The 27,198-nt window shown below is 42.7% G+C and overlaps 1 protein-coding gene across 3 annotated transcripts in view; it reads right to left on the bottom strand.

Annotated features, from left to right (window-relative positions):
• Window positions 1–8,748: 8,748 nt before the first annotated feature.
• Window positions 8,749–27,198, bottom strand: part of SGTA (small glutamine rich tetratricopeptide repeat co-chaperone alpha) — an 80,256-nt gene continuing 61,806 nt past the window's right edge. For all 3 annotated transcript variants that reach the window (XM_073595600.1, XM_073595609.1, XM_073595592.1), the window contains 3 exons: window positions 20,420–20,457; window positions 16,299–16,394; window positions 8,749–9,788 (listed from right to left, as the gene is read on the bottom strand). In XM_073595600.1, coding sequence (XP_073451701.1) covers window positions 9,674–9,788; window positions 16,299–16,394; window positions 20,420–20,457 — 249 coding nt within the window. In that variant the 3' untranslated portion in view covers window positions 8,749–9,673. The remainder of the gene's footprint in view (window positions 9,789–16,298; window positions 16,395–20,419; window positions 20,458–27,198) is intronic.

The following is a 27,198-nucleotide window of genomic DNA, read 5'->3' as shown; positions in this document are numbered from 1 at the left end:
GCAGGTATAGAAATAGTTTACTATGTGGCAGTACTTTTTCTTGTAGTTGTGCAAAAGGTTTCACCCTTTCTTTGGTCATGAGGAATCGTACTTGTGTGAGGCTTTTAGTAACCCATTCCTAATATGCCCAAAGAGCGGAAAGACCCAGGGGGAATGTACCTACATCTTTGATATATCTATGGGAAAATTGCGCTTAGTGATCTAATTGTAATTGATAATATGTGACAGCCCAGTCCTGCTGTCTGTGTCTACAGACGCAGCAGCAGGATACTGGAGCACATTCCCGCGTGGGTGTCCTGTCGGAGAGCGCTTCTCTGGCGGGACACTCTAGAAGAGGAGGAGCCAGGAGCACCTCGGAAGGACCCCAGAAGAGGGGGATCGGGGCCACTCTGTGCAAAACCAACTGCACAGCGGAGATAAGTATTGTTTTTTTTGTTTTTTAAACTGAACCTTTACAACCACTTTAGGCCGGGTTCACACTAGTGCGACAAACGCTCCGACATTGGGAACTCATGTCGCATGAAGTGTGCAAATCAATGTTTCCCTATGGGAGCCGTCCTAACTGGTCCGACACAAGTCGGTCCGACTTTGAAAATGCTCCCTGCACTACTTTGGTCCAACTTTGATCCTACTTCAGCCCATTGACTATCATTGAAGTCGGATCAAAGTCTCGCATGATCCGACTTTGGCATGCGACTTGTGCTCAGATGATCTTGAGGAACTCCGCACCAAATTTTAAATAAGAAACCGGCATGGGTTCCCCCTCCAAGAGCATACCAGGTATGGAATTTAAGGGGAACCCCCTACGCCGAAGAAACGGCGCGGGGGTGCCCCCCAAATCCATTCCAGACCCTTATCCGAGCACGCAGCCCAGCCGGTCAGGAAAGGGGGTGGGGACGAGCGAGCGCTCACCCCCCTCCTGAACCGTACCAGGCCGCATGCCCTCAACATGGGGGTGGGTGCTTTGGGGCAGGGGGGCACCCTGCGGCCCCCCCCACCCCAATGCACCTTGTCCCCATGTTGATGAGGACAAGGGCCTCTTCCCGACAACCCTGGCCGTTGGTTATTGGGGTCTGCGGGCGGGGGGGCTTATCGGAATCCGGGTGCCCCCTTTAATAAGGGGGCCCCCAGATCCCGGCCCCCCACCCTATGTGAATGAGTATGGGGTACATCGTACCCCTACCCATTCACCTAGGAAAAAAAGTGTCAATAAAAAAAACACTAGACAGGTTTTTAAAATAATTTATTAGGCAGCTCCAGGGGTCTTCTTCCGACTTCGGGGTCTCTTCCTTCTTCTCCGCGCTCTCCGGCCTCTTCTCCGCTCTCTTCGGTTCTTCTCCCGCTCTCCGGTATCTTCTGCTCTTTTGCCCGTTCTTTAGCTAGCGGTGGCCCGGTCTTCTCCCCTCTTCTCTTCTTCCGATGTTGACACAACGCTCTCTCCCACTGTAATGCCGTGTGCGCGGTCCGCAATGACTTATATAGGGATGGGGCGTGAGTCAGTCGCAAAGATTTGAAACATGTTCCAAATCTAAAGTCTGTCTGATTTTCGACTGAAAAAGTCAGCTGCAGGTCCGATGAAGCCGACACACAGTCGGATTGTCCGACGGATTCGTCCCGTCGGACCACTCCGGTCAAAAAGTCCGCCCGTGTGTACACGGCTTAAGAAATCGCTCATTAAGGTTGTCATGTTATATAGTTTGAATACCATGTCAGATATATTATTTATCATTGTAAAAGAATGTATTCCACACTTTCTTAAATTTTTCAAAAAAAATTATTATTTTTTTTTTAGGCCTTCCGACCTCTGACTCTCCTCTTGTTGTAAAGTTCTGCCCAAACTGTTGGAGCTATACAAATCCTTTACAATAATAATAACTACAGCTGTTTGCCAGTGTCCAGGCTCTAGAAGGCAGCTTGGTTGGTTCCAGAATACCATCCTATGTCCTGTAATGTATGGGTTAGGGAAGAGGGAGTATGGGGCAAAAGTCTGATGACTTACCAGATTCCCACCCTTCATCCACAGATCATGTTACAAGTAGAGAAAGCAACATTTTTTTTCCAAAGGAGGTGGTCCTCTCATTGGGAACCATTTCCCAGCAGCTTCACAGGAGACCCAAAGCTATTAAGCCCCAGAGCACTGGAAATTCAGAGACAGGAAGAGGACGGAGCATCCCAGCAGAGAATTTTTATTTTTTATTTATGGCTAGAAACCTCCCAAGAAGGGGGAATACTTTTTTTTTTTTTTTTTTTTTTTTAAAGAAAATGTATAGACAAGATAAAATTCAAAAATGCTTTACATATGTTATCCACTTGAAGACCACAATACGTGTATATAGACATTGGGGCTTTGAAGTGGTTTACCGGTATTATGGCTGAAAATATCAGCCAGAACCCCTGTATTTTATTTATTATTTTACAGGCTGGCTCTCTCATGAAAGCATTCCGAGCAGCTGATGAACCGCTGGAACACTTTCAGAAAACAGCAGGAGGGGACATTCCCCCCTCCTCCCATCGGTGTTTCTCGGACTTACAGTTACTGCCAGCTAGTCCCAGAGGCGATCAAAGAGTAGATCCTCTTTGATAGTCTCTATGGCCTTGGAGGACCAGAGCGACATCATGACATCACTTCGAGCCTGGGCTTGAAGTAAACTATTTTTTTTATTTTTGTAAATCAAATCTTTTGCTTGTAAGAGTAAAAGAAGAGATTTGGGGTCAAAAAGACCCCATCATGCCTCTACCTCTAAGAGTCATGCCTGTGATTGTTAGGGTCTTGCAAGGTATCATGGTACTTGTAGGTTCAAAACAGCTGGAGGACCACCAAGGTTGCCTACCCCCGCCCTAAGGTCTCTGCTAAAAATAAATAAATAAAAAAATTAAGATTTATGTTTGGGGGTTAGAAGTAATTTTTAACCACTAGGCTACAGCCCACCGTCATATGATGGCGGGACTAGGTAGCTCTTGTTCTGGGCGGACGTCATATGACGTGATCGCCCTCCCGAGCCACTAGGGGGCGCGCACGCCCGCTGCGTCGCTCGGGACGCGGTACGCGTGTCCGGCGGCCGCGACGTCCGTCGGGCACCCGCGATTGCCGGGTAACAGAGCAGGACCGTGGATTTGTGTGTGTAAACACACAGATCCACATCCTGTCAGAGGAGAGGAGACCGATGGTGTGTTCCCAGTACATAGGGACACCGATCAGTCTCCTCCCCTAGTGAGTCCCCTCCCCCCACAGTTAGAATCACCTCCCTAGGACACACATTAACCCCTCGATCGCCCCTTAGTGTTAACCCCTTCCCTGCCAGTCACATTTACACAGTAATCAATGCATTTTTATAGCACGGATCGCTGTATAAGTGTGAATGGTCCCAAAAATGTGTCAAAAGTGTCCGATATGTCCGCTGCAATATCGCAGTCACAATAAAATAAATAAATAAATAAATAAATAAATCGCAGATCTCCGCCATTACTAGTAAAAAATAAAAAAAAAAATGCTATAAATCTATCCCCAATTTGGTAGACGCTATAACTTTTGCACAAACCAATCAATTTTTTTTATCAAAAATATGTAGAAGAATACATATCGGCCTAAACTGAGGAAAAAATTTGTTTAAAAAAAAAAATTAATAATATGGATATTTAATATAGCAAAAAGTAAAAAATATTCTGTTTTTTCAAAATTGTCACTCTTCTTTTGTTTATAGCGCAATAAATAAAAACCACAGAGGTGATCAAATACCACCAAAAGAAAGCACTATTTGTGGGGAAAAAAAATGATAAAAATTTCATTAGGGTGCAGTGTTGTATGACCGCGCAATGTCAAAGTGCGACAGCGCTGAAAACTGAAAAATGGCCTGGGCAGGAAGGGGGTGAAAGTGCCCTGTATTGAGGTGGTTAAGCAAGTTTAGTTGATTTAAAAACAACAGTGCAAAGAAAAAGCCTGGTCTTAAAGTGTTTTGGACCCCTTTCACACTGAAGGGCTGCTAAAACAGCTGCTAAAGCGCTGGCCGTTTTTGCGGTTCTTTAGCGGGTCACTTTTTAAGGTCACATGACAACATGACATAAAAGAATAAAATTAAATAAATAAATGGACCTGTTTGCAGCGCTTTCTAAGTGCCTTTAAAGCTCTGCCCATTCATTTCAATGGCCAGAGGTGTTTTTGGAGCGCTTTTTACAGCACACCAAACACGCCCCAAAGATGCTGCTTTCAGGACTTTTTCTACCGCCCCAGTGTGAAAGCACCCATTCAAATGAATGGGAGGCAGTTTTCAGGTGCTATTTTTAGCGCTAAAACACCTGAAAACTGCCTCCCATGCTTCCCGTGTGAAAGAGGTCTAGTAGTAAAAACACTGGTCGTTTCCATGCCCTTTTTCTTTTCCCCATCAATGGTCATGGACAGTAATGCAATAGTGTGTTGAATCAGAGGCCAAAAAAAACATGCAGCCTAAATTAACCTCCTCATAAAATTGCAGTATGTAAATGGATGGATATTTTGGTTTAACATGATCATATTTACAGGTAAAGCAATGTAGTCCTTGAAAGATATTTAACTTTTCAGCTGACCTAGACACATTGGGTAATTGTACAACCACATAGCAAATAAGGTTCAATGCAGATTAAAAGGTCATGAACTCAGTGGCTAACAGAAATAACATATGGTGAATCAATAAGGAAGGTCTAAGTGGCCTGGTACATTATAGACTTAATAACATCATGCAAAGGGAATCTGCTGTGGTGCTTTTGTGTATTTAAAGAGGCATAAACTTCAAGAGAGCGTTCTGCCTCTATACAAAGCATTAGTAAGGCCTCATCTTGAATACACAGTTCAATTGAAGGCAGCTCACAAAAAGGATGTTGTGGAACTGGAAAGAGTGCAGATTAAAGACAACTAAATTAATAAGGTGCTTGAAGAGCCTCAGCTGTGTCAAAAGCAACCAATCTGAATTTATTCGCCTTTAAGGTGTGCGAGAAAGGATATTTTGTATAAATAAATCAAATGGCCTTTACGGAAAATTTTGTTGAATTGTGTTAACCATGTAAACTGACCGTCCTGTTTCAGAAAAGGCTTGACGTGTGTGTGGACTATTGCAGGATACTTGAGAAATGATGGCATCTTTCTCCAGATTAATCAGTTAAAATGTCCATCATTCTTTATGCCTTTTTTCATAAATGAAATCCTTTGTTTTTTGACTTCCATTCTTGGAAAGAATAAAATCTCCTTGATATGGCTGTCAGAGAAAAAATTGACCCCAGAGTGGATAAAATTATAATCTAAAATGGTGGAGTCAGATCCTAGCTGACTTCCAAGATTATGGTACATCAATAATAAGTGGCACCATTCATCACTATATAAAAGGAGAGTGGCTTCCATACTAGAAAGCACCTCACTTCTGAAAGACAGGCACAGAAAAGCTAAATTAGATTTTGCTAAAAAACAATGATAACAAGCCACACTCATTTTAGTAGAATGTCTTTTGGACAGATGAAATGAGATTAAGTTTTTTGGCGAGTCACAGCTGCTCTGTGTTCACAGAAAAAAAAAACCAAAAAACAAAGCTTTTACAAGAAAAGAGCACTAAACCTACTGTGAAGCATGGAGGAGGCCCCATTATAATATGTAGATTATAAAGGAAGATAGCAATACCCAGTGTTAAGCTCCATACACACATCAGATTTTCTGCTGATTTTGGTCTTCAGATTTACCAAAACCATGTAGTACAAAGGGCCTGCCTGATTATATACAAATTGAAACTCCTAAGGTTTGGCCTCATATTATATGGTTTTGGTAAATCTGAAGGAAAAAAAAAAATCAGCAGAAAATCTGATAGGGTGTATGAGGCTTTAGAGAAAACTGTTACAGAACATGGGTTCTCCAGCTGGCTAAACACCCAAAGCATGCATCCAAGAGCACGCAGGATTTCTTTAAAAGCAAAGACTGGACTATTGTGAAGTGTGAGGGAAGGGATTGTCAGTTCAGAATCATAAGCCCTTTATTCAGAGCTAAAGAAAGCTTGAAGCAGGGTTCCGGCCGTGAAAATTTTTTCTTTTAAAGGCAGCAGCTACAAACACTGTAGCTGCGGACTTTAAATAAGTAGACTTACCTATCCTGGGTGCCCGCAATGTCGGCCGCCCAAGGCCGACCCGTCCCTCGGCTCCTGGTACCGCCATCCTAACTAAGGGAAACAGGCAGTGGAGCCTTGCGGCTTCACTGCCAGTTTCCTACTGCGCACTCGGGAGCGGCGCGGCGATCTGTGAATGGCCCCGTGGTTTTCTGGGAACATACACAGTTCCCAGAAGGCAACGGGGCCGCTCACCGAGGAGCAGGACACGCCACGGAATAGGAAAAGGCAGATTAGGAAGACTGCCTAGCAACAAGGATTTGGAGGTAAATACATTTTTTTTTTTCACTTTTTTAAATTTTTTGCAGATTTTTGGTGCAATTTTTTTTTTTTGATCACAGTTCTTGCCTCAAAAGATTGTGCTGTGTATTGTTAAGTTAGGAGTACCAATATTATGTCTGCCATTTTTGTTTTATTAACAAGAATACGTAGGTGATAAATTAAAAGCAAAGAATCTGCTTGATGAACAATAGAATGAAGAACTTTGAAAGCAATTTAAATGTGTCAGTATCAAATTCCCGTATTTAATCAGCATATAACACACACACCCCCCCCAATTTTAAGATGGAAGTTTAAGGAAATTATTATTTTTTTTTTTCCACAGCCCCCCCCTGCACAATACACTCTGGTGTTCTCCTGGGGCAGCACACTCTACAGTTAAGAAAAAAAAAAATTACTGCCAGCCCCTTCTATGCTGCTCCTCCTGTGTCAGCGTCATTGTAAAATGAAGCTTCTAATTACCTCAATAGTTCAGTTTTTTCACCGACCTGGTCACATGACTGCTTTCCTCTGATGTTTCCTAGATGGTCATGTGACTGCTCTCCTCCAATCTAAAGCTACACTCTGAGGAGGAGAGCAGCCAGAGAAAAAAAAATGAGAAAAAGCTTCCTTTTAAAATGACACAGGAGAAGCATATGACAAGGGGCTGGCAAGTGATTTTTTCTCAACTTTAGACTATGCAGACAGCACTGTCCCAGGGCCAGGACAGGCGGGGTGGCCAGCCTGACACACCTCAATGTGTGGCTCCCGGGCAGCCCGCCCAATCCCAGCCCCCCGGTAAAAAAAAAAAAAAAAAAACACAATATCGGCATATAACACGCAGGCACCGTTTACCCTATAATTTTCAGGGGAAAAAAAAGTGAGTGCTATACGCCGATAAATACGGTATTTCAAGGCAAAGTAAAAGATAGCACAAAATACTTTCAAAGTGAACCCTCATATACAAGCCGGTAAAGTGAACATTGTCAGATGATACACAGAGATTAAACAAATCTAGCTACATATGTTTTACATGCATATCTGCGGTCTTAATCTTTATATATTCTTTAGAAAGTGCAGATTTTTCTCTTCCTGTTCAGCACCGGAAGTGAAGTCTGGGCATACAGCCAGGACAGCTGATTGGAGGAAAGCCACACACCCCCTCTCCACATAGGCAAAGACTTGCAGAGCTGTTCTGTGAATAGATCAGCTCTCTGCTAATCAAATTATAGCAACCTACTGACACAAAATTCATGCTGATAAAAGAAGAACAGAGCAGGAGAAAGCCACAGGGACTTGGTGCTTTGAAGAGAGATAAGAAAACACTACAGATTTATGTGCCCAGCTCAAATTTCATGAAATTGGGTTTATATCCCCACTTTAAGCTTCAACTGTAAAAGAGCTACAGTCCCCACCAGCTCTAAACTAGGCACTGCAATATTTTTTGTGGCTCGGTTTCAATAAATTGATGCACTGACAAGGGGAAACAAGCAAGAGAGGAAAAGCACTTCCTCCAGTCTTCTACATCTGGTGTTAAAGTGTTACTAAACCCAGTAATAATAGTCCATCCACCCCCCGCAGTGCCCACAACTTATAAATCATCTTTTTTACATAAAAAACTGCCACTATATACCTTTTTGGCTGATCTGCACACCAGTATACCATGGTCACGTGATAAACTGCAGGATCCACCCGAGTGCTGTGTGTTTGGGTAGGAGGAGATTTCCACTACATCCTGTGTGTCCTCATGCTGTTATGGGAGGCGGATCATCCATCAATCAAGATGCGACATCCCACCCACTCTTCTTTTAAGTTACTGGGCATGGAGGAGGGAGGGAGGGACTGGGCTGTCATTTAGGATCTGTATACAGGCCCAAATGTGTGATGTCAATACCATGTGACCTGTAAAGCCAAGCTAAACAAGGAAATGTTCTCTCCAGCAATAGAGACCAAACTGTGCATGTGCAGCCTTACTACTGACTTATCTGGACTTGCTGAGAGACCCTGCAGGAGAGGGAGGATCTGACCATATAGGATCAAAGAGCCTTTTTACACAGTACAGAGAATTAACCCCTTAAGTTCCACAGTGAGTATAACAAGCATGATAGTCTGCCAATACAGACAGATTTTTCTGTTGTGGGTTTAGTACCACTTTAACATGTTACATTCATTCTATACCAAACCATAATACATTCTGTGCTACGTAACTTGTCATTTTTCAGATATTTAAAAGCAAAATGCTGTCTGAAAGCAAACATTCGAGATTATAAAGTACTAGATATTTGCCAAACTATATCTGGGGGAAAAAGAAAAAAAAAAAAAAACACAACACATCAGTACTAAAAACATTGCATAGAAAAAAGGAAAACACGTGTTGCAGTCAGCCATATTTTATTACAACACTGTGGGACCGGATGACAGTTGTCAGTTGCCTTGCAGCTTACAATCTTATTTCCCGAGTAGTGTTTGAAGGGAGCGGATCATTTGAATTGGCCCAGGTTAACATTGTTAGCTGATCTCTATAAAACCATAATTATGTATTGTCCATATCAAGAATCTTAAAGTTCACCTGATTAATATTCTGAACTGATTCCACAAATGAAATGCACATACTTTCAACATCTTCATAAGCACCGCTGGGAACTCCTAAACCCAGGATGCAGTAAAAATCGCAACACTTTCTAGAAATCCCAAAGGCTGATCCATATCTTTTCTAACCCACACCTGCATCTCCACAAAGTTTTGGAGCTTCTTGGGGTGCTCTTGCAGATGCTTGAAGTAATTGCAATCTCCACATGATGACACCATTCATTTTAGTCACAGAATCAATAAGTATGCATGTAATAATAAAAGGCCTACTTCAACGTACCAACTAGTGAGTGCTGTGAAGCAGAATCTGACATTTCTGAGAGTACATAAACACAGATGAGTAAATGGTGCTAACCGAAGGGCATGGCCACCTGTATAAATTATACACAAAGAAAGATCAAGGAGAAAGGGAAACACCAATATACTATAGGTATTTTCTTCAGCAACAGCAGAAAACCCAAATGCCCATACTGGTCCAGTCCTTTGGGCTACTTTGTGGTAATTGACACTTAATGGATCCTTCTAAATGTGGTTATGGAGAGTAAAACATGAGGTAATGTTTAAAAAACATTTTTTTCCCATAAAAGTGTGTCAGTAGCCACTGTCCACACATATCTAAGAGGAAGACGGGCTGTGGTGTGGTCACTCGGTACTTTCTGCCCAAATACCCTGAAAAAAAATTACAATCTCCTCTGATATTCAGGTGCAGCTCATTGATGTTGGTCTTCATTGCTTGTACTTGGAGTTCGGCTTCTTATCTGACTGCGTAACTGTTCTATCAATTCTGGGTTTTGTTGTTGCATTTGTTGAGCAAACTGTTGTCCTCTAAAACATAAACGTACAATTTAAAAACAGAATTACTAAATGAATTTCTAGAAAACACCTTACACTTTAAAGCAAAGTTCCAATCAAACATTTTTGTTTGTTTTGTATAGCAGTGGGAAAGGGGTTAGAACTTTAGCTAGACTTTTACTGTTTCCTGGGACTCCACTGGGGACATTTACACTCATTTATTCTGTCGATAGGAGAGCAGTACAAAGGGTAAAAAATGTATCTAATCAGGACAGACAAAATCAATAATACATTTTTACTAAAAGAGAAAGGTTTGAATCTCTGCAAGGTTTCTATTGCTGTCTGTGGATTTGTGTCTCATTTCTTGAGAGTAGGTGGTAGGGAAATCTAGCCAATGGGGGATTTTATGGGTAGTAACCATAAAATCCTTTTAGGGACAAAAATGTAGGCCAACCCCCTACTATGAGCAGATCTGAAGAAAAACAGTACTGAGAAAAATGAAGAGTTGGATCTGTGTCCCCCAATGAATTCCAAGTTTTATTTCTTGTACATTGAGGGACAAAGAAGTCTTTAACCTTCGAAAAGTCCAAAAGCAGTCCAACCGGGGGGTGTGCAACACAGCAAACAAATGCAGAACAGGCTCAAGAAAAGAGAAACCTGTGCGCTGCCTGTAGCTCAAAGAGCCATCTGAAAGACCATACGCCTGATGCTGGCATTCAGATGAAGCTGCAATATCCAACTGGTAGACTTTAGAGAACGTTGTTAAGAAAAAAAAAAAAAAAAGAAAAAACAGTCAGCAGCTTTGCAAACAACAAAAACACAAAAAGGAAGTGCTGTTTTTTGCAGCAGCATATACACAAGGGGACAGCAATGCTTGCGATATAATTGACCTAATATGATCATATTGCCACATTGGGTCAATGTCATCATGAGTAGCCTACCCATTAGTGTATGAGCAACTGCAGGGCGGGGAATGTTCCAACTGCAGCTCATTGGTCCAGGAATGACAGCTTACTTCTTGGTTCGGTGAACCCAAGCTTGGACCAAACCCAAGCTCATCACTACTCACAATAAAGCAAATGTTCAAGTATCTGTGTTTCTTCCCTTAAATTAGAGACTCCAGAAGTCCAGCACTAACTGCCCGCCATGGTTTCCAATATATGCAACTTTAGGATGGGGAAATGGTTAACTCTCTGGTCGAGATGGGGAGGAGCTGAGGCTTCCTGTGCCATCCCTGCTCCAGCCATCCTCTAGAACACCGGTGCACAGGGGGAGAGGTGTCAGAGACATGGTGATGTCATGACGCTGTACACACAGGCCACATTGAAGAGCACCCAGAAGGAGCGGAGAAGGCTACTGATGTGTGTGGTAGGACCATGCTTACTATTATCACCTTATGCTACCTTGCCACTCTTACCATGCTGAGTAGGAGAGAACTGCACAGATTGAGGTAGAGTGTACAAGAGGATGGGAGGCAAGCATAGGAGGAGGATACAAAAAAGATAGAGAGCAGGGGGAGATTAGGAGGATGATTTGGGTGATATTTGGAGACAAGATTGGCGATGTAGCTTGGGTCAGAGTTGTGAATGGCTTTGTATCGTATTAGTATTTTTTTATTGAATTTGCTGGGCAATCAGAAGCCAGTGGAGGGATTGGCAGAGAGGGGTGGCAGACACTGAACGGTTGGTAAGATTGAGGAGTCTGGAAGCAGCATTCATGATAGACTGAAGAGGGGATAGCCCACAGAGAGGTAGGCCTATGAGAAGGGAGTTGCAATAGTCAAGGCGAGAGATAACAAGGGAGTGAAGGAGATTGGTGGTTTCATTAGTTAAAAAGGGCCGAATTTTAGAGATGTTACGAAGTGTCTACGAGTTTTTGACAGCGATTGGCTTTTGGGCCAAAAGGACAGGTTCAGAGTCTAGGATTACACCTAGTACCCTAGCATGAGACTAGGGACTTATAGCTGTATTATTGACTTTTATGGAAAAATCAGGAGGAAGGCACAAGTGGTGGAAAAATATTACACGTTCGGTTTCAGGAAGGTTTAGTTTAACCCCTTCCCGACCAGCTGTCGCAGCTGTACTGCGGCAGGTTGGCTCCCCTGCGCGAGCCGTCGTAGCTGTACGTTGGCTCTTTAAGATGCTTTTGCAGGCGTGCACACCCACGTGTCCCCAAAGCCGATGCGCGTGCCCAGCGGGCACGATGAACGCCGGGCACCCGTGCTCGCTCGTGACAGAGCGAGAACCGTCATCTGTGTGTGTAAACACACAAATCCCGGTTCTCTCAGGGAAGAGGAGACAGATCGTGTGCTCCTACAAAGTAGGAACATCGATTGGTCTCTTTCCCTATATTTATTATAGCAAAAAGTACAAAATATTGTGTTTTTTCAAAATTTTCACTCTTTTTTTGTTTATAGCGCAAAAAATAAAAGAATAAAAACACAGAGGTGATCAAATACCACCAAAAGAAAGCTCTATTTGTGGAGGAAAGAAAAAAAAAAAAAAAAAAAAAAGGGAGGACAATTTTGTTTGGGTACAGCATTGCATGACTGCGCAATTAAAGTGACGCAGTGCCGTATCGCAAAAAACAGCCTGGTCAGGAAGGGGGTAAATTCTTCCGGAACTGGAGTTGTTAAGGAAGAGGTGCAAGATCCATGTTGATATATCAGTTAGTTAGTAAGAGGAGACTGAAGGAGTGAGGGAAGTAGTAGAGAACAAGATTTGAGTTATCAAGTGATTAAGAGGAGGTATAGAGAATAGAAGGGGTACAAAAACAGAGCCTTGGGGGAACCCCACAGAAAGAGGAAGTGGAAAGTAACACTGAAGGAATGCTGTGACAGACAGGAGGAGAACCAGGAAAGAGCAGAATCTTGCAGGCCAAGGGAGTGGAGTTTATTGAGGAGTAGGTGGTCAACAGTATCAAAGGCCACAGAAAGGTCTAGTAGTAAGAGTATGGAGTAGTGGCCATTGGTTTTAGCAGTTAGTAAAACATTAGTGAGTTTTAGACTTGCTGGTTGGAAGCTGAACAGTGGTAACCTTGAGTGGAGAGCATGGACAAGTTTTGCTTTTGACTGCTGGTGATTGCCGTGTTGCATTTTTAGGTTCTTTTTGGGGTTTGACGGCCTCCCCTGTGCACATGCCCTGAGCGCGCCCTACAGGGAGCCCGCTGTGATCACCGAGTCACTGAGACTCGGGTGATCACCGATCCAAGTAAGGGGCCGGTAAAAAGCCGATCACCAACTCGGAAAGCAAGTAAAAAGCCGATCACCAACTCGGATGCGAGGGACATCGGTCCCGAAGTGGAAGAGGCACATCTGCCTCATCTGTGCCCACATAACAGTGCCCACAAGTGCCACCTATCAGTGCCCACCAGTAGTGCCAATCAGTGCCACTGATAGTGCCCATTATTGCTGCCTTTCAGTGCCCATCAGTGCCGCCTCATCAGCGTACATCAATGAAGGAGAAAAAATTACCTGTTTTTAATTTTTTTTATAACAAAAGATAAAAATTTTTTTTAAATTCAGTTTTTTTACATTTTTTTAACAAGAAATAAAAGCCGCAGAGGTGATCAAATACCACCAAAAGAAAGCTCTATTTGTGGGGAAAAAAATGATAAAAATTTCATTTGGGTACACTGTTGTATGACCGTGCAATTGTCATTCAAAGTGCATCAGCGCTGAAAGCTGAAAATTGGTCTGGATAGGAGGGGGGTTTAAGTGCCCAGTAAGCAAGTGGTTAAACAGCTTTTTTTTGAGTTTTAGTGTCAGGTAGTACCCGAGTATTGTAAGTACCTGAGTGTTGTCTGAGTAGTGAGTGTGGATCGTTAGTAACTGTGTAGTGCGAGTGCATATGGTCGGCGAGCACCTGTGTATTGTATTGTTGAGTATTAGTGTCAGTAAGCTAGTTGTTGGATAATTTGGACAGGGTATAATCCCCAATCCTCATTAAATTAGTAGGTACGATGCCCAGCGGGTGTGGAGATGCGACTCGGTATACATCTTGAGGCGGGTGGAGACAGAGGTGCAGGCACAAGAAACGAGTAGATGGGTGACAGTCAGGAAGGATAGAGGGGGAAGTGCCAGGGAGGCCAATCCTGGGCTGGAGTATCCCAATAAGTATGCTCCATTGAGTGACATTAGTGAAACCAGTCAGGGACCAGCACTCCTGGAGCTGAGGGACTCTCCTAGCTGCTGGGGGAGGGGGGGGAGAGAACTCCTCCAGTGAGAATGTGGACAGACTGCACCTAAATTAGGAGGGTGCATATATGCTGGGAGTGAAGATGGCCGAAAAGATATAGGGTTTTTTAAACTAGGCGAATGGGGGGGGGGAGGGTCCAGAGATAGTCAGCAATAAACACATTCTAGAGGGTAGTATTGAGGGCATTAGTGGTAGGTTGACTGAAGAACATAAACCCGAGGTAAGTATAGTAACAAGTCCTATTTGCAATCTCAGGAGACCCAATAAGAGGATAGTATGCGACCGGTCTAAACTACGTGGCATGTTCACCAATGCCAGGAGCCTGGCGGACAAGATGGGTGAATGAGAGATACTGTTGAACGAGGAGGAATTCGATTTTGTGGGAATTTCAGAGACCTGGTTCAACATGCAATGCCAGGCTGCTGCAAGCAAAGCCAACAGAATTTTGACATGCATTAAAAAGGAAGAAAGAAAGAAAAAGAAAGAAAAAAAGAAAGAAAAAGAAAGAAAAAAAGAAAGAAAAAGAAAGAAAAAGAAAGAAAAAGAAAGAAAAAGAAAGAAAGAAAAAGAAAAAAAGAAAGAAAGAAAAAGAAAAAAAGAAAGAAAGAAAAAGAAAAAAAGAAAGAAAAAGAAAGAACGAACGAACGAAAAAAAAAAAAGACAGAAAAGACAGAAAGACAGAAAAGACAGGAAAGGCAGAAAGACAGAAAGATTTATACTTTTAACACACGATCTTTCTCCGCTCCCCTGAAAGAACACAGATCCCGGTTCTCGATCCGTCACGAGCGATCGCGGGTGCTCGGCAGTCATCGCGCCCGCCTGGCACTTGCATCAGCTCCGGGTGCGCTTGCCCCTAGTGGCCGAAAGGCGAAGCAACATATGGTAACGTTGTTTCGCCCAGCTGTGCCATTCTGCCGCAGTAAAACTGCAGCGGCAGGTCAGCAAGCAGTTAAATATGACCTGTGCATGGGTAGCAGTGAGTGGAAGTGTGTGTCCATTGTGTTGGGTCAAAAGAGGTGTAACCAGGCAGAGAAGTTAGCAAAAAAAAAAAAAAGTGTGATATTGGTCCAAGAGTATTTCAGGTTTCAAATGTTGGCCACGTTCGTTGGAGTGCTGCAAGCAGCCCTGGAGCAGTTAGTGCTGCTCCCTCAAGACTTGTGATTACAAGGCAGAAAGGCAACGTCTCAGGTATTCACATAGATCAGACATCTGGTAACTAAAGAGGATCAGATGGCTGGAGGTAACCAAAGTCATTGTATGCAGGAAATTGAGGATCAAAATTTCTTGTGGCCCTTTTCAAAGCCGGAACAGTGGGATGATGCTTCCTCGTCGGTGTATGACAGGAAGGACAGCCTGGAATACAGGCGCTTGACACTCCACGGAGCAGATGACAGCAACGGTTAGACTCCATTCACGATTTACTGGCTTTTTTTGGGGCTTTTTTTTTAGAATTTCAAGCATTTTTTAAAGAGTTTTAGAAGCGTATTACAAGCGTTTTACAGCTTCAGCTTCTTCAAAAAGAAGGTCATGTACTTTTCTGAGCGACAGGCATTTTTCTTCAGGAGGCAGAACGCTCATATATGTGAACAGGGACCATTGAAATAAAAGAGATTTGGTTTGTTGAGTGTTTTAGAGCTACAAGGCTCAAGCAGAAAATTGCTTAGGTAAGAATGGGACCTTAGTCTGACAGTGTCAACCCCCTACTGTGGTGCTAAATGACAGAAATAGGGGAATTGTACAGACAACTTAGGGTAGCACCTGATGTTAAGCTCGACTACTCCACTCACTCTTTAGGGTAAAGGGCAAGCTCTGAGGCAGTGCCAAAGGCCCTGTACTTGGAAAGCACCTGAAGATCATTCAATCCCTGCAACATCCAGTCCAGCAGGGTCCAAACATGGCACTCCAAAAGCCAGGCTGGGGACGGCTGCACTACATAGCTGCAATCAGAGAAAGCAGCTCTAGCAGCAGTGTAGTGAAGAATCTCGATTAAAGAAAAAAAATTTCAGTATAAGAAAAAATGGTGCTAGCCAAAAAAATATGTTAGTCTTTTACATAGCAGGGTGAAGAAAACACATGCTGAAAGTAGGAAGGGTTATCCTGTTTTGACCTACAATTTTGTCCAATCCTTTGGTAGCATAATTATGTACAAGTCTATTGTTGAGCCTCCTTTCTTGGTGGGCCTTGAGAAAATGCTGTTTTTGGCCTTCACTGTGGGATGCAAACGAGGAAGGATCTGTGAGACCTAAATTAGGCCTTCTTCAACTTAGGAGAGTTGTTTTACTCATTCTGCTGTTTTATAGAAACAAATCTAGAAGTAAATAAGTTAATAAAATGAAATAGTACATACGCTTGTATAAGACTTGCTAGATCTGTGGGAGGAGGGTTTCCAGTTGCAGCTGCACCTGCCATAGGGTTGCCAGGGGTAGAAATCATTCCAGACATTCTGAGGAGAAAAAGTGACAGCTGAATTAATTAATATTCCTTGATACTCAAAAGCAAGTTTGATAAACATCAATGTAATTAAAAAAAAAAAAATACAAGAGATATCCACAAATTGCAATTGTAAATATATATTTCTTAGTGTTCCAGACAGGAAATCTGTTGAGAAGCAAAAATATTTGTGTAAAAAACATCAGAAACGACCAGACAGAAATGACTAGTCAAAATTGATGGTTGCATTCTAGTTTTACAAAATTAAGTAAAGGATAGAAATTTGAGGAGCAGATACTGAACACATGGCACAGAATGCTGGGTTGTCATCCCAACCCTTGATTCAATACCTAGTAATTCACTAACCTGAACAAGCTGGCAGTTAGTGATACTTGTAAACACTGAACCACTGTCATGCTTATTTGTTCCAGTTCAGGGAATGCAGTGACGGATAAAAAAAATCCCCTTTAAAAAATATAACTAGCAGATCTGTAGACTTCAAATATAATTTTTTTTTGTCAGCCACACATGCTGTCAGTTCTTTATAAAAAAAATTAATATAATCAGTCAGCCTTGTTTGACATTTCAGTTGGCAAGAGGAGGACAAAGGCACATTAATATCAAAAGTGTTGCCAGCAAGATCGTTCATTTTAAAATTTTGGTTTATTAAAGGTCATACGTGTGTCTCTCATTGTATTGCATTTTAACCACTTTTGCTCTAGAACACATTTTTTCATTTTTTGCACACAAAATATGCAATTTTGGCTATAAAATTACATAAAACCCCCAGAACATTATATATTTTCTGAACCTATGAGACCCTGCAGAACAAGATAGCAGTTGCAATTTTTTATGTTGCATGGTATTTCTGCAACTGTTTATATATAAAAAAAAAAAAACCCTCCTTCTGTATATACAGGAAAAAATAAAATTAATTTTAGTGCACACAAATATTATAAGACCCAATTCTTTGGTAAAATATGAATGCAATGAGTAAACATGGTAAGTCTTAAAATTGCATATGCCCCTGATATTGCAAAAAACAATTGTGTCCACAAATCTCCATAGGAGATGCTTTAACAGACTTTACCACTCATCAGTTTAGAGTTAACTATGAGCTCTGATGCTATAATTATTGCTCTCACTCCATTGTATGCAGTGATACCTCATGTGTTGTGCCAATGTGGTTTACACACACGTGTGCACCCTCGGCGCACATTTGCATTTGTGAGTATGTGCGGGGCAATGAGGATTACATTTATTTTAGTTTGTGTTTTTTTTATAACAGCTTTATTTTTTTTTAAACATTTTTTATTTAACTTTTATTGCTAAGCTTCAGAAGGTGAACTTAGCCTTTAAAGTCTAACTAAAGGCTTTTTTTTTTACTAGGTCCTGCTATAGTCTTTTAATAATGTTTTTTTTTTTTTAAACAAAATTTTCACTAAAAATATACTAAAATCATTATTAGCAAAACACAATCTAACTTTACACAATTCCTACTAAATCTAAAAAGGTTAAAAACTGTACTGAGTTATATTTGATAAACAAATATTTGTCAATGTTAAATTGTGCTTTCTTGTAAAACGGTAAGATTGATAGTTCGCAAAACTAAGTCTGGAGGTTAGCCTCATGCCTTCCAATAACATCAGATCTGCAGCGCAATGTGTGCACTGCAATAGATTTGCCATGCATAGAGCTGAGTGATTGTAATTTTTTTAAAATAAAAAAGCTCTGTTTTGCATTTTAAAAATGCAATTCAACATGTGCCTGATGCGCACCATAGCGTACACCCTCTGGTGTGAATGGGCTCTTATGTTGGTGCACACCCAAGATGATTTATCACAATATGCGCGTGTGTGTGTGTATGCATATGAGACCGCATTTACATGGGTGCTGTTACCTGTACAGAGTGAATGCACTCTGGGAGCATAGCCTCTGCACATCTGTCCAATTAGGACGTGGACATGTGACTTTCCATAAATACTGCATCCCCACAGAGTAACATAGGTTGTTTGCATACAGTTCCATCCACATAAACAAAGGATCATTTATGCTGTAGGGGCCACAGTGCCTTTTTTAATCACTTATGTTTTTTTTTTTTTACAGTACAGAAGACTTCATGAATTAGGGGTCTAAATATGCCCCTGATGTTTCACTTATGATTTAGAGAAAGATTGAGGACAGAGTCTTCAATCTCCTTCTCCCCTGCAGAGTAATGAACACAAGTATGCTCTGTACAGAGCACTGTGTGTGTGTGTGATCACAAAAAAGGAAGCCAGCCTAAACACTTAACTGATGTGTACTATGTCTTCCATTCTGAATTAAGTACTCTATACAGAGCACTTTGTGTTCATTCAGGGGATCAGTAAACATATGAACATGTTTATCAACCCTCTACTCGCCATCCTGACAATCTGATTGTTCTGTGTGCCTGTAGCCTCTGACATGTAGCGATGATGGGGCAGAGCCACTGATCACAGCCTTTCTTGCACTCAGACGAGAGTCAGAGCTCACTTCTGATAGAAGTTTGTGATCCCTGAAGTGAAGAGATACAAAGTTGGCCAGCTGCAAGCAGTTGTGCTCCACTGCATCCCTTTTGTCAGTGGCAGCGAGCCATAAGATTGTTTAACCACTTCCTGCCCGGCCTATAGCAAAAATGATGGCCGGGCGGTGGTTCAGTTATCCTGACTGGGCGTCAGATGACGTCCATCAGAATAACAGCCGCCGCGCGTCCATGGGGGTGCGCATTGAGGCAATCGGTGGTGCGGTGTGTCAGTCTGACACACCGCTACACCGATCTTGGTAAAGAGCCTCGGGCACGTCTCACGGCTGATCACAATGTCAACAGGAAAAGCCGCTGATCGGCTTTTCCTCACTCGCGTCCGACAGACGCGAGTAGAGGAGAACCGATCGGCGGCTCTCCTGACAGGGGGGTCTGCGCTGATTGTTTATCAGCGCAGCCCCCCCCTTGGATGCCCACACTAGACCACCAGGACCACCAGGGAAGGGGGCAAAATGTGGATGGCCAGGTATGTACCCCATGGCCATCCACATGTGCAAATTATGCCCAATCTGTGCGAATCAGTGCCCACAAATGGGCACTGAATGGCACCATTATATAAGATGTAACATCAGTGATGCCCAGCAATGCCACCCATCAGTGTCATCAGTGCCACCCATCAGTGACGCCTACGAGTGCCCATCAGTGACGCCTACCAGTGCCCATCATTGAAGAAGAAAACATACTTATTTATTTATTTATATATATTATACATTTTTTAACAGATACAAAGAAAAACTTGTTTTTTTTTTAAATGTTCGGTATTTTTTTTATTTGTTGCGCAAAAAATAAGAAACGCAGAGGTGATCAAATACCACCAAAAGAAAGCTCTATTTGTGGGAACAAAATTATAACATTTTTGGGTACAGTGTTGTATGACCGCACAAATGTCATTCAAATTGCGACAGCGCTGAAAGCTGAAAATTGGCTTGGGCAGGAAAGTGTCTAAGTGCCTGGTATTGAAGTGGTTAAGATAATACATTTTTCAGAAACCATGGTAATCAGAAAGAAGTGATCATTCCTGGCACTGAGCTTATCAAATTTGAACAAACCAGCCTTTTTATTTAATGCAAAGCATAGGATTGTTTTCTATTGAACCTATGATCAAGCAATATGTCACTGTTGTGTGCATGCCCATCAACACATGATACAATGTGAATATATAATCTGTGGGCAGCCTTATTTTGTTAACCCAACTAGTATGAAGTGTGAGGAACTACCAGAACAATTTGTTAATTTTATAAATTAGTTAGATTCCGGTTCACATCAGAATATTCATTAGGGACCAGGAAGATTTTGTTTCCCTACTGGAGTGGATTCCTCTGGATGAACTGTATGGGATTGTGTATACGGAGATGATTTTTCTATTAGTTTATTTTTTTGATTCTTGATTTAAACTAGCTGGACTAGTGTCTTTTTTCAATCTATGTAACCTGCACTATGTAAGCAAAAAAAAAAAAAAAAAAACAAAAACTTACAACTGTTGTACTTGTGGGTTATTCATGAGGTTTGATGCCTGAAAAATAAACAAACACAGATTGTTAGTAACATCACAATGATCAGTTAAAGCCCATCCTCATACCCTGGTAGAAAGATTCGTTTACCATCAAAGTCACCTCAGTAGTGTGCACATTGAAAACTACTCTCCGCACCGTTTTGCACCTCATTCTCTAGCATCCGCATTAACTATTGTCGCAAGTCTTCTCACACTGTCTTTATTACAGTCTCTGGCATTCCCAACCACACTATGCTTATTTTGCTGCCCTCCTTTCCAAACTTTTTTCCCCACCTCTTTCTCCCCTACATCCTATGCTATCCTCCCCTGCATATACTGGCCATATTACCTGCTGTCCTACAGGGTGGCATGGTAGTGGTTGAGATATGCGCACTTCTAATATTCAGTTAAAGGTTTTATCCGCTAGTAGTTCCACTGGACACGTACAGTCAAAAAGGAAAAACAACTTTAAACGGAATCTTAGAACTGCACAAAAGATCCTGTGTCCCTTCCGCTCAGTGTTAGGGCTGCTGTAAAGTCCTTTCTTTTTTCACACAGTCTGTCAGTGCCACAGCAGCGAGATCTCTTAAGGGATTTTTCAACATTCTGCCATGATTTGACTAATTTAAGTCAAAGCTGGATCATGGCGAAGGGCAAGGTCTGCCAGCAGATGCTGGGTTCTATGGGGGCTTTCTAACCTCTTATAGGCAAGATGCTTAAATGCAGAAACACCCTCTACTACCCTAGTGGTCTCCCTGTTAAGATGGGCCACTGACAGAGCCACAGTTGGACAAAATCCTTTCCAAACAAGATTTTTTTTTTTTTTCGTTAGGTGTTTGGGGGGTGTCACGGGCATGTAGTGGGCGTTTTCAATCCCCATAGTGAAAGACCTCTAGAAGTGGGTGCAATGGGAAGGTCCTGGCAGCTTAACAGGCTCTGAAAGACCTGATAATGGAAATATCAGGCTGATATTCCAGTTTCAGAATATTGCACATCACATCAATACAAACTGAAATGGTAATAGCAGAGGACCGTCTCTTAAAACATAATTTTATCAGGTAGAGATTGCAGAGACTCAAAATCAGGTATAGTCACAATGACAGATGGCTCAGAAATCAATAGGGTCACGGGCAGATCAGACAGAGTCTGTGGGGGGTAGCTGTGGGAGAAAGCTTAAAGCTTTTGTGATCGCAGGCCAGGAATTCACTGGGTGAACTGAACGAAAAACTCCTGCACGACTGTAGTACTCAGCCCCACCCAGTGGAATTAGGGATGGTTCGGATAAGGAATTAGACGCTAGGAGCAGAGGATCATTTTAATTTTAGGTTCTCTTTTGAAATTACCACAATCATTCTTGGTGACTTCAACATCCCTGTTAATCGCAACACTCCTGCTACTTCTAAACTTCTGAGCCTAACCTCCACTTTTGACCTAAAACAATGGACATACACGTCTACTCATTCTGACGGCAACTGCCTTGACCTTATATTCTCCTACCTACGCACTTCCTCGCAACCTCTCCAACATACCTTTTCCGCTCTCTGATCACCACCTTATTCATTTCACTCTCTCCTCATCTTCCTCCTCCTTGTCTTCTAACTACCAATCAATTACCCGTAGAAACCTTCGCTATCTTAACTCTGCTCTTCGTTTTTCTGCTACAGATTATCTCTACGGCTAAATCTCATCCCTGTCTTGCTACAACAGTTCACCGTCATCCACCCTGAATACCTTGGCCCCCTCCCTACAAAATCAGGCCCCGGATGCTACAACCCTGGAAAACAGATAATACCAGAAGCCTCAAAAACCATAGCTGCGCTCTTGAGCATCTGTGGAGTAAGACTAAGTCCCAGCAAAATTTCAGCAAATATAAATCTGCCCTCCAAAAATACAATTCCTGCCTCCACACTGCCAAACAGACCTACTTTATCACTCTTGTTAACACTCTCTCATGCAGTGCCCGTCAACTCTTTTCTACCTTTAACGCTCTACTTCGTCCTCCATTACCTCCACCCACTAACTTACTCATTGCCGAGGAGATTGCTAATCACTTCAAAAATAATATTGATACAAGTCATGAAGAGGTCTCCACTGTACAGATATCTCCCTCACCTCACACACCTTGTCCTTCTGCACAGTCAATACTTTCCTTGTTTAACCCAACTGCTATAGAAGAAGTCAGTAAACTTTTTTTCTAACACCCACTTAACCTCCTGGACCCTGTTCCTTCTCAAATATTAAGGTCACCCTCTGGCCCTATCCTACACTCTTTAACTCATATCTTCAACCTCTCCCTCAACCCTCTAAATCATGCACTAATCACTCCTATACCAAAAAAGCCTCACTGGACCCCACCAATCTTAACCCAAGATCCATCTCCTTACTCCCTTTAGCCTCAAAACTCTTTGATCGTCAAGTCTACAACTGGCTAAGCGACCACCTCATTAAGAATAACGTTCCCAATCCCTTTTAGTCTGGATTTCGCCCCTAACACTCCACAGAAACTGCTCTCCTGAAACGACTTACTAACATCTAAAACCAATGGTCACTATTCCATACACTTACTCTTGGACCTCTCCACTGTCTTTGGTACAGTTGTCCACCCTCTCCTTTTTAAAAAAAACTTGATCTGCTAGGTCTCCATGGCTGCACTCTTCATTGGTTTAAATGTTACCTATCTCACAGCACCTTCAGTGTCACTTACAACTCTACTTCCTCCTCTCCAACTCCTCTTAACGTTGGGGTCCCCCAAGGTTCTGTTCTTGGACCTCTCCTATTCTCGAGCTACATGTCCTCCCTGGGTCAACCGATAGCCTCCCATGGCTTCCACTACCATTTCTATGCTGATGACACCCAAATCCATCTCTCTACCCCTCAGCTCACCCCCTCAGTCTCCTCACGCATCACCAATTTACTAACAGACATATCAGCCTGGATGTCACACCACTTACTCAAACGGAATCTGAAACGAAGCTCATAATATTTCCTCCTCTACGTGCCCCTTTCCCTGACTTCTTTGTCAAGATCAAATGGCACAACCATCGGTCCGTCCCCACATGCCAGGGTGCTAGGGGTAGCCCTTGGCTCTGAACTGTCCCGTCAGGCCCACATCCAATTCCTATCTAAATCATGCTGCCTTAACCTCCGCAACATCTCTAGAATATGCCCCTTTTTAACCAATGACACCACCAAGCTTCAAATTCACTCCCTGGTTATCTCTCGCCTCGACTACTGCAACTCCCTCCTCATTGGATTACCTTTACATAGACTATCCCCCCTTCAGTCCATCATGAATGCTGCTGCAAGACTCATCCAACTTACCAACTGTTCAGTGTCCTCCACTGGCTTCCACCAACCCAATGAATAAAATTTAAACTACTAACAATTTACAAATCCATCCACAACTCTGACCCCAGCTACATTACTAGCCTGATCTAAAAACATGAACCAAGTCGCTCTCTTCGGTCCTCCCAAGACCTCCTGCTCTCTAGCTCTCGTCATCTCCTCCCATGCTCGCCTCCAGTATTTCTCCAGAGCTTCTCCCATCCATTGTAACTCCCTACACCAATCTGTCTGTCTCCTAATCTAGCCATCTTTAGACAATCCCTGAAAACCCTCCTCTTTAACTGCCTCACACCCGCTGGCCATCAAATGACGGCCAGGCAGCGCAACTCTCGTTCTGGGCAGGCATCATATGACGTCCTTCCAAAACGGGCGCACATCGCGGCGATCGGTGGTGCGGTATGTTAGTCTGACACACTGCTACAGAGGCTCTTTACCATGTGATCAGCCATGTCCCATCACGTCTGATCACGATGTAAACAGGAAGAGCCGTTGATCGCCTTTTCCTCGCTTGTGGCTGACAGACGCGAGTAGAGGAGAGCCGATCAGCTGCTCTCCTGACAAGGGGTTCTGTGCTGATCGTTTATCAGAGCAGACCCCCTCAGATGCCCGCCCAGGACGACCAGGGATTGGCACCACCCTGGACCACCAGGCAGATGCCAATCAGTGCCTATCCCCAATGCCTGCCAGTGCCATCAGTGCCCCACATAAGTACCCATCAGTGCAGCCTTTCAGTGCCCATCAGTCACATATCAGTGTTGCCTCATTGGTGCCACCTTATCAGTGCAGGAGAAAAACACTTAATTTTTTTAACAGAAAACAAAAGAAAAAAAAAAATTTTGAAAAAAAAAAAAAAAAGTTTAGGTATTTTTTTTATTTGTTTAGCAACAAATAAAAAAAAAACAAAAAACGCAGTGGTGACCAAATACCACCAAAAGAAAGCTCTATTTGTGGGAACAAAATGATAAAAATTCTGTTTGGGTACAGTGTGGCATGACCGCGCAATTGTCAATTAAACAGTGACAGCACCGAAAGCTGAAAATTGGCTTGGGCAGGAAGGGGGTGTAAGTGCACTGTATTGAAGTGGTTAAATAAGCCTATCCTGCCTCTAATACACTGGTTTACTTTCTCCATAAGCTCATTCCCCACATCTATTACCTTTTGTATCAATTGACCCTCCCTCTTTGATGGTAAGCTCTAACGAGCAGGGCCCTCTGATTCCTCTTGTACCAAATGATATTGTAACTGTAATGTCTGCCTTCATTTTGTTAAGCACTGTGCAAACTGTTGGCGCTATATAAAGCCTGTATAATAGAATAAAAAAAAGGAAGGTTGTAAACCCTGGCACATTCAGAAAGTATGAGACAATACTACATTTTAGTTATCATGTATTGTTTTTAGATGCTGTGCTTCCTCTACTGTTATAATAATTAACCCGTTTGACTGGTTTCATGGAGACCAGCAAAACAGGAAGGGATGTTTGCAGGAAATGGGAGAGGGAAAAAAGGACGTGAACACAGACATGTGCTGAACACAGACATGTGCTGAACACAAAGGAAGCAGTAGTTTGGATGACCCAGAGAAGCATGGGGACGACTCCATTTTACCAGGCAGAACAAAGTGGGAAGGAAACCTCATCTGTGTTGTTTAGCATGAATGGGGGAATTAGTTGCTTTCTCTCATTTAGATGATGGGTATGTGTAGGACTAGCCTTAAAGGCAAAATTCACTTTAAAATATACATTTTTTTATATAAATGCACATGATATTGCAGGCGAAAAAAAAAAAATATATATTTTTTTTTCACGAGCCTGAAAAGCATTGCACCCACAATCAGCAGATCACAGGTGCAATGCCAGGCTCCTGCACGGTCTTCCTCTAGCTTAGTGCCCATAACCCCATAGGACTTACTGTTACAAAGCCAGAAGAACAACAAATGAACTACAAGCATGCTGATCGTGTTTGCAGCCCATTCAAAACTACAAATACATCTGTGAATGAATGATGCGACTGTGGGCAAAGCCCTGTGCAGCCTCACTGTTTTTAAACTGTGACAGCGGGTTCGTTCGGGGAGAGGATCCCCTGCACGCTGTTACAGGGAGGGGAGATCAGGGGTGCAGGTCTGGAGCAAGTTACAACCTAAAATTTGGGTGTAACATGCAACATGCTCCAGAAGGAAGGTTAATTTATCTTTCAACTTAGAGAGCAATAGTTTAGTACTGCAAAGACAAAAGCAGAGGGGAGAATCACACATCGTCATGAATCAAACTCATCGCTCTCCATCCACGAGACACTCCCCAAGATCCACCATATCTCTATAATCAAGATTTTCCACTCTAACCCAACAAGTTATTAAAGTGGTTGTAAACCCTGTTACACCACTTTTACCTACAGGTAAGCCTATAATAAGGCTTGGATGAGCGTGATATCCACGCTTAGTAAAAACAGCGAAACAAGCAGCTAAGCAATATAATTCAGATATTAGGCACAAAAAATACACAACAAAAAGTGCAGTGCTAGAAATTATCAGATGCAAATATGTACAAACTAAATATGAACTGCAAATGAGCACATGTAAACCATAATTATGTATATAATAAGGCTTACTTGTAGGTACCATGAATATCTCCTAAACTTGCGGAGTCTAGGAGATATTCGCTGTAGCCGCATGTGCTGATGTCATCGGCACATGCATATTGAAGAAACGTCCCGCTTGTGCCGTTTCTTCAGGAGCCTGCCATGATTGGCAGCTCCCATGCACATGAGCGGGAGTGACATCATCGCGGTTTCGACCAATCACAGCGCAGGAACCCCGCGAACCCGGAAATCCGGGAGACATGTCGCCGACCACAGTGGTGTGCGGGGACCGCTGCAACAGCTTCAATCTAAGGCAAGTATTTTATAATGAGCTAGCATGCATTATGCCCTTGTCTTGCAAGTTTTTTTTTTAGTTTGTTTTTTTTGAGTTTACAACCACTTTAAAGCCCATTCCGATGTTGAAGCTTCAAACATTCAGGCAGCCTTTGCCCAAAAGAAAGCAAAGATGGAAGCAGAAGCTGCAGGAAAGAACACACTGATAGAAGCAGAAGCTGCAGGCAAGAAAGCAGGTTCTAGAGCAGGCTGCTAGTGAAAGTAAAGGATGTAACAGCAGCAGACACTAAGCTGCATCATATTCTTCACTCTCCCAAAACTTCAGCTACCAGCCACAGCAGCTGAACCCCTCAACTAAGGTCAGTATGCCACGCCTACCACCTCTCAAGACAATCTGTCTACTCATCTCCCAGTACGCCAGGTTTTTGCGCACCTGCAAACTCTGGACAGTATGCAGATAATAGACAACACACCTTACCATAGGACTAGTCAATTACCTCCTACTGCAACACAAGATATCAATAAAACTCCAAGCCAATGTCAGGCCTTT

The sequence above is a fragment of the Aquarana catesbeiana genome, linkage group LG01 (genome assembly GCF_042186555.1).
Source record: "Aquarana catesbeiana isolate 2022-GZ linkage group LG01, ASM4218655v1, whole genome shotgun sequence".
NCBI lineage: Eukaryota > Metazoa > Chordata > Amphibia > Anura > Ranidae > Aquarana > Aquarana catesbeiana.
Note: the sequence above shows the minus strand (reverse complement) of the source record. Positions and strands in the feature narration are given on the sequence as shown.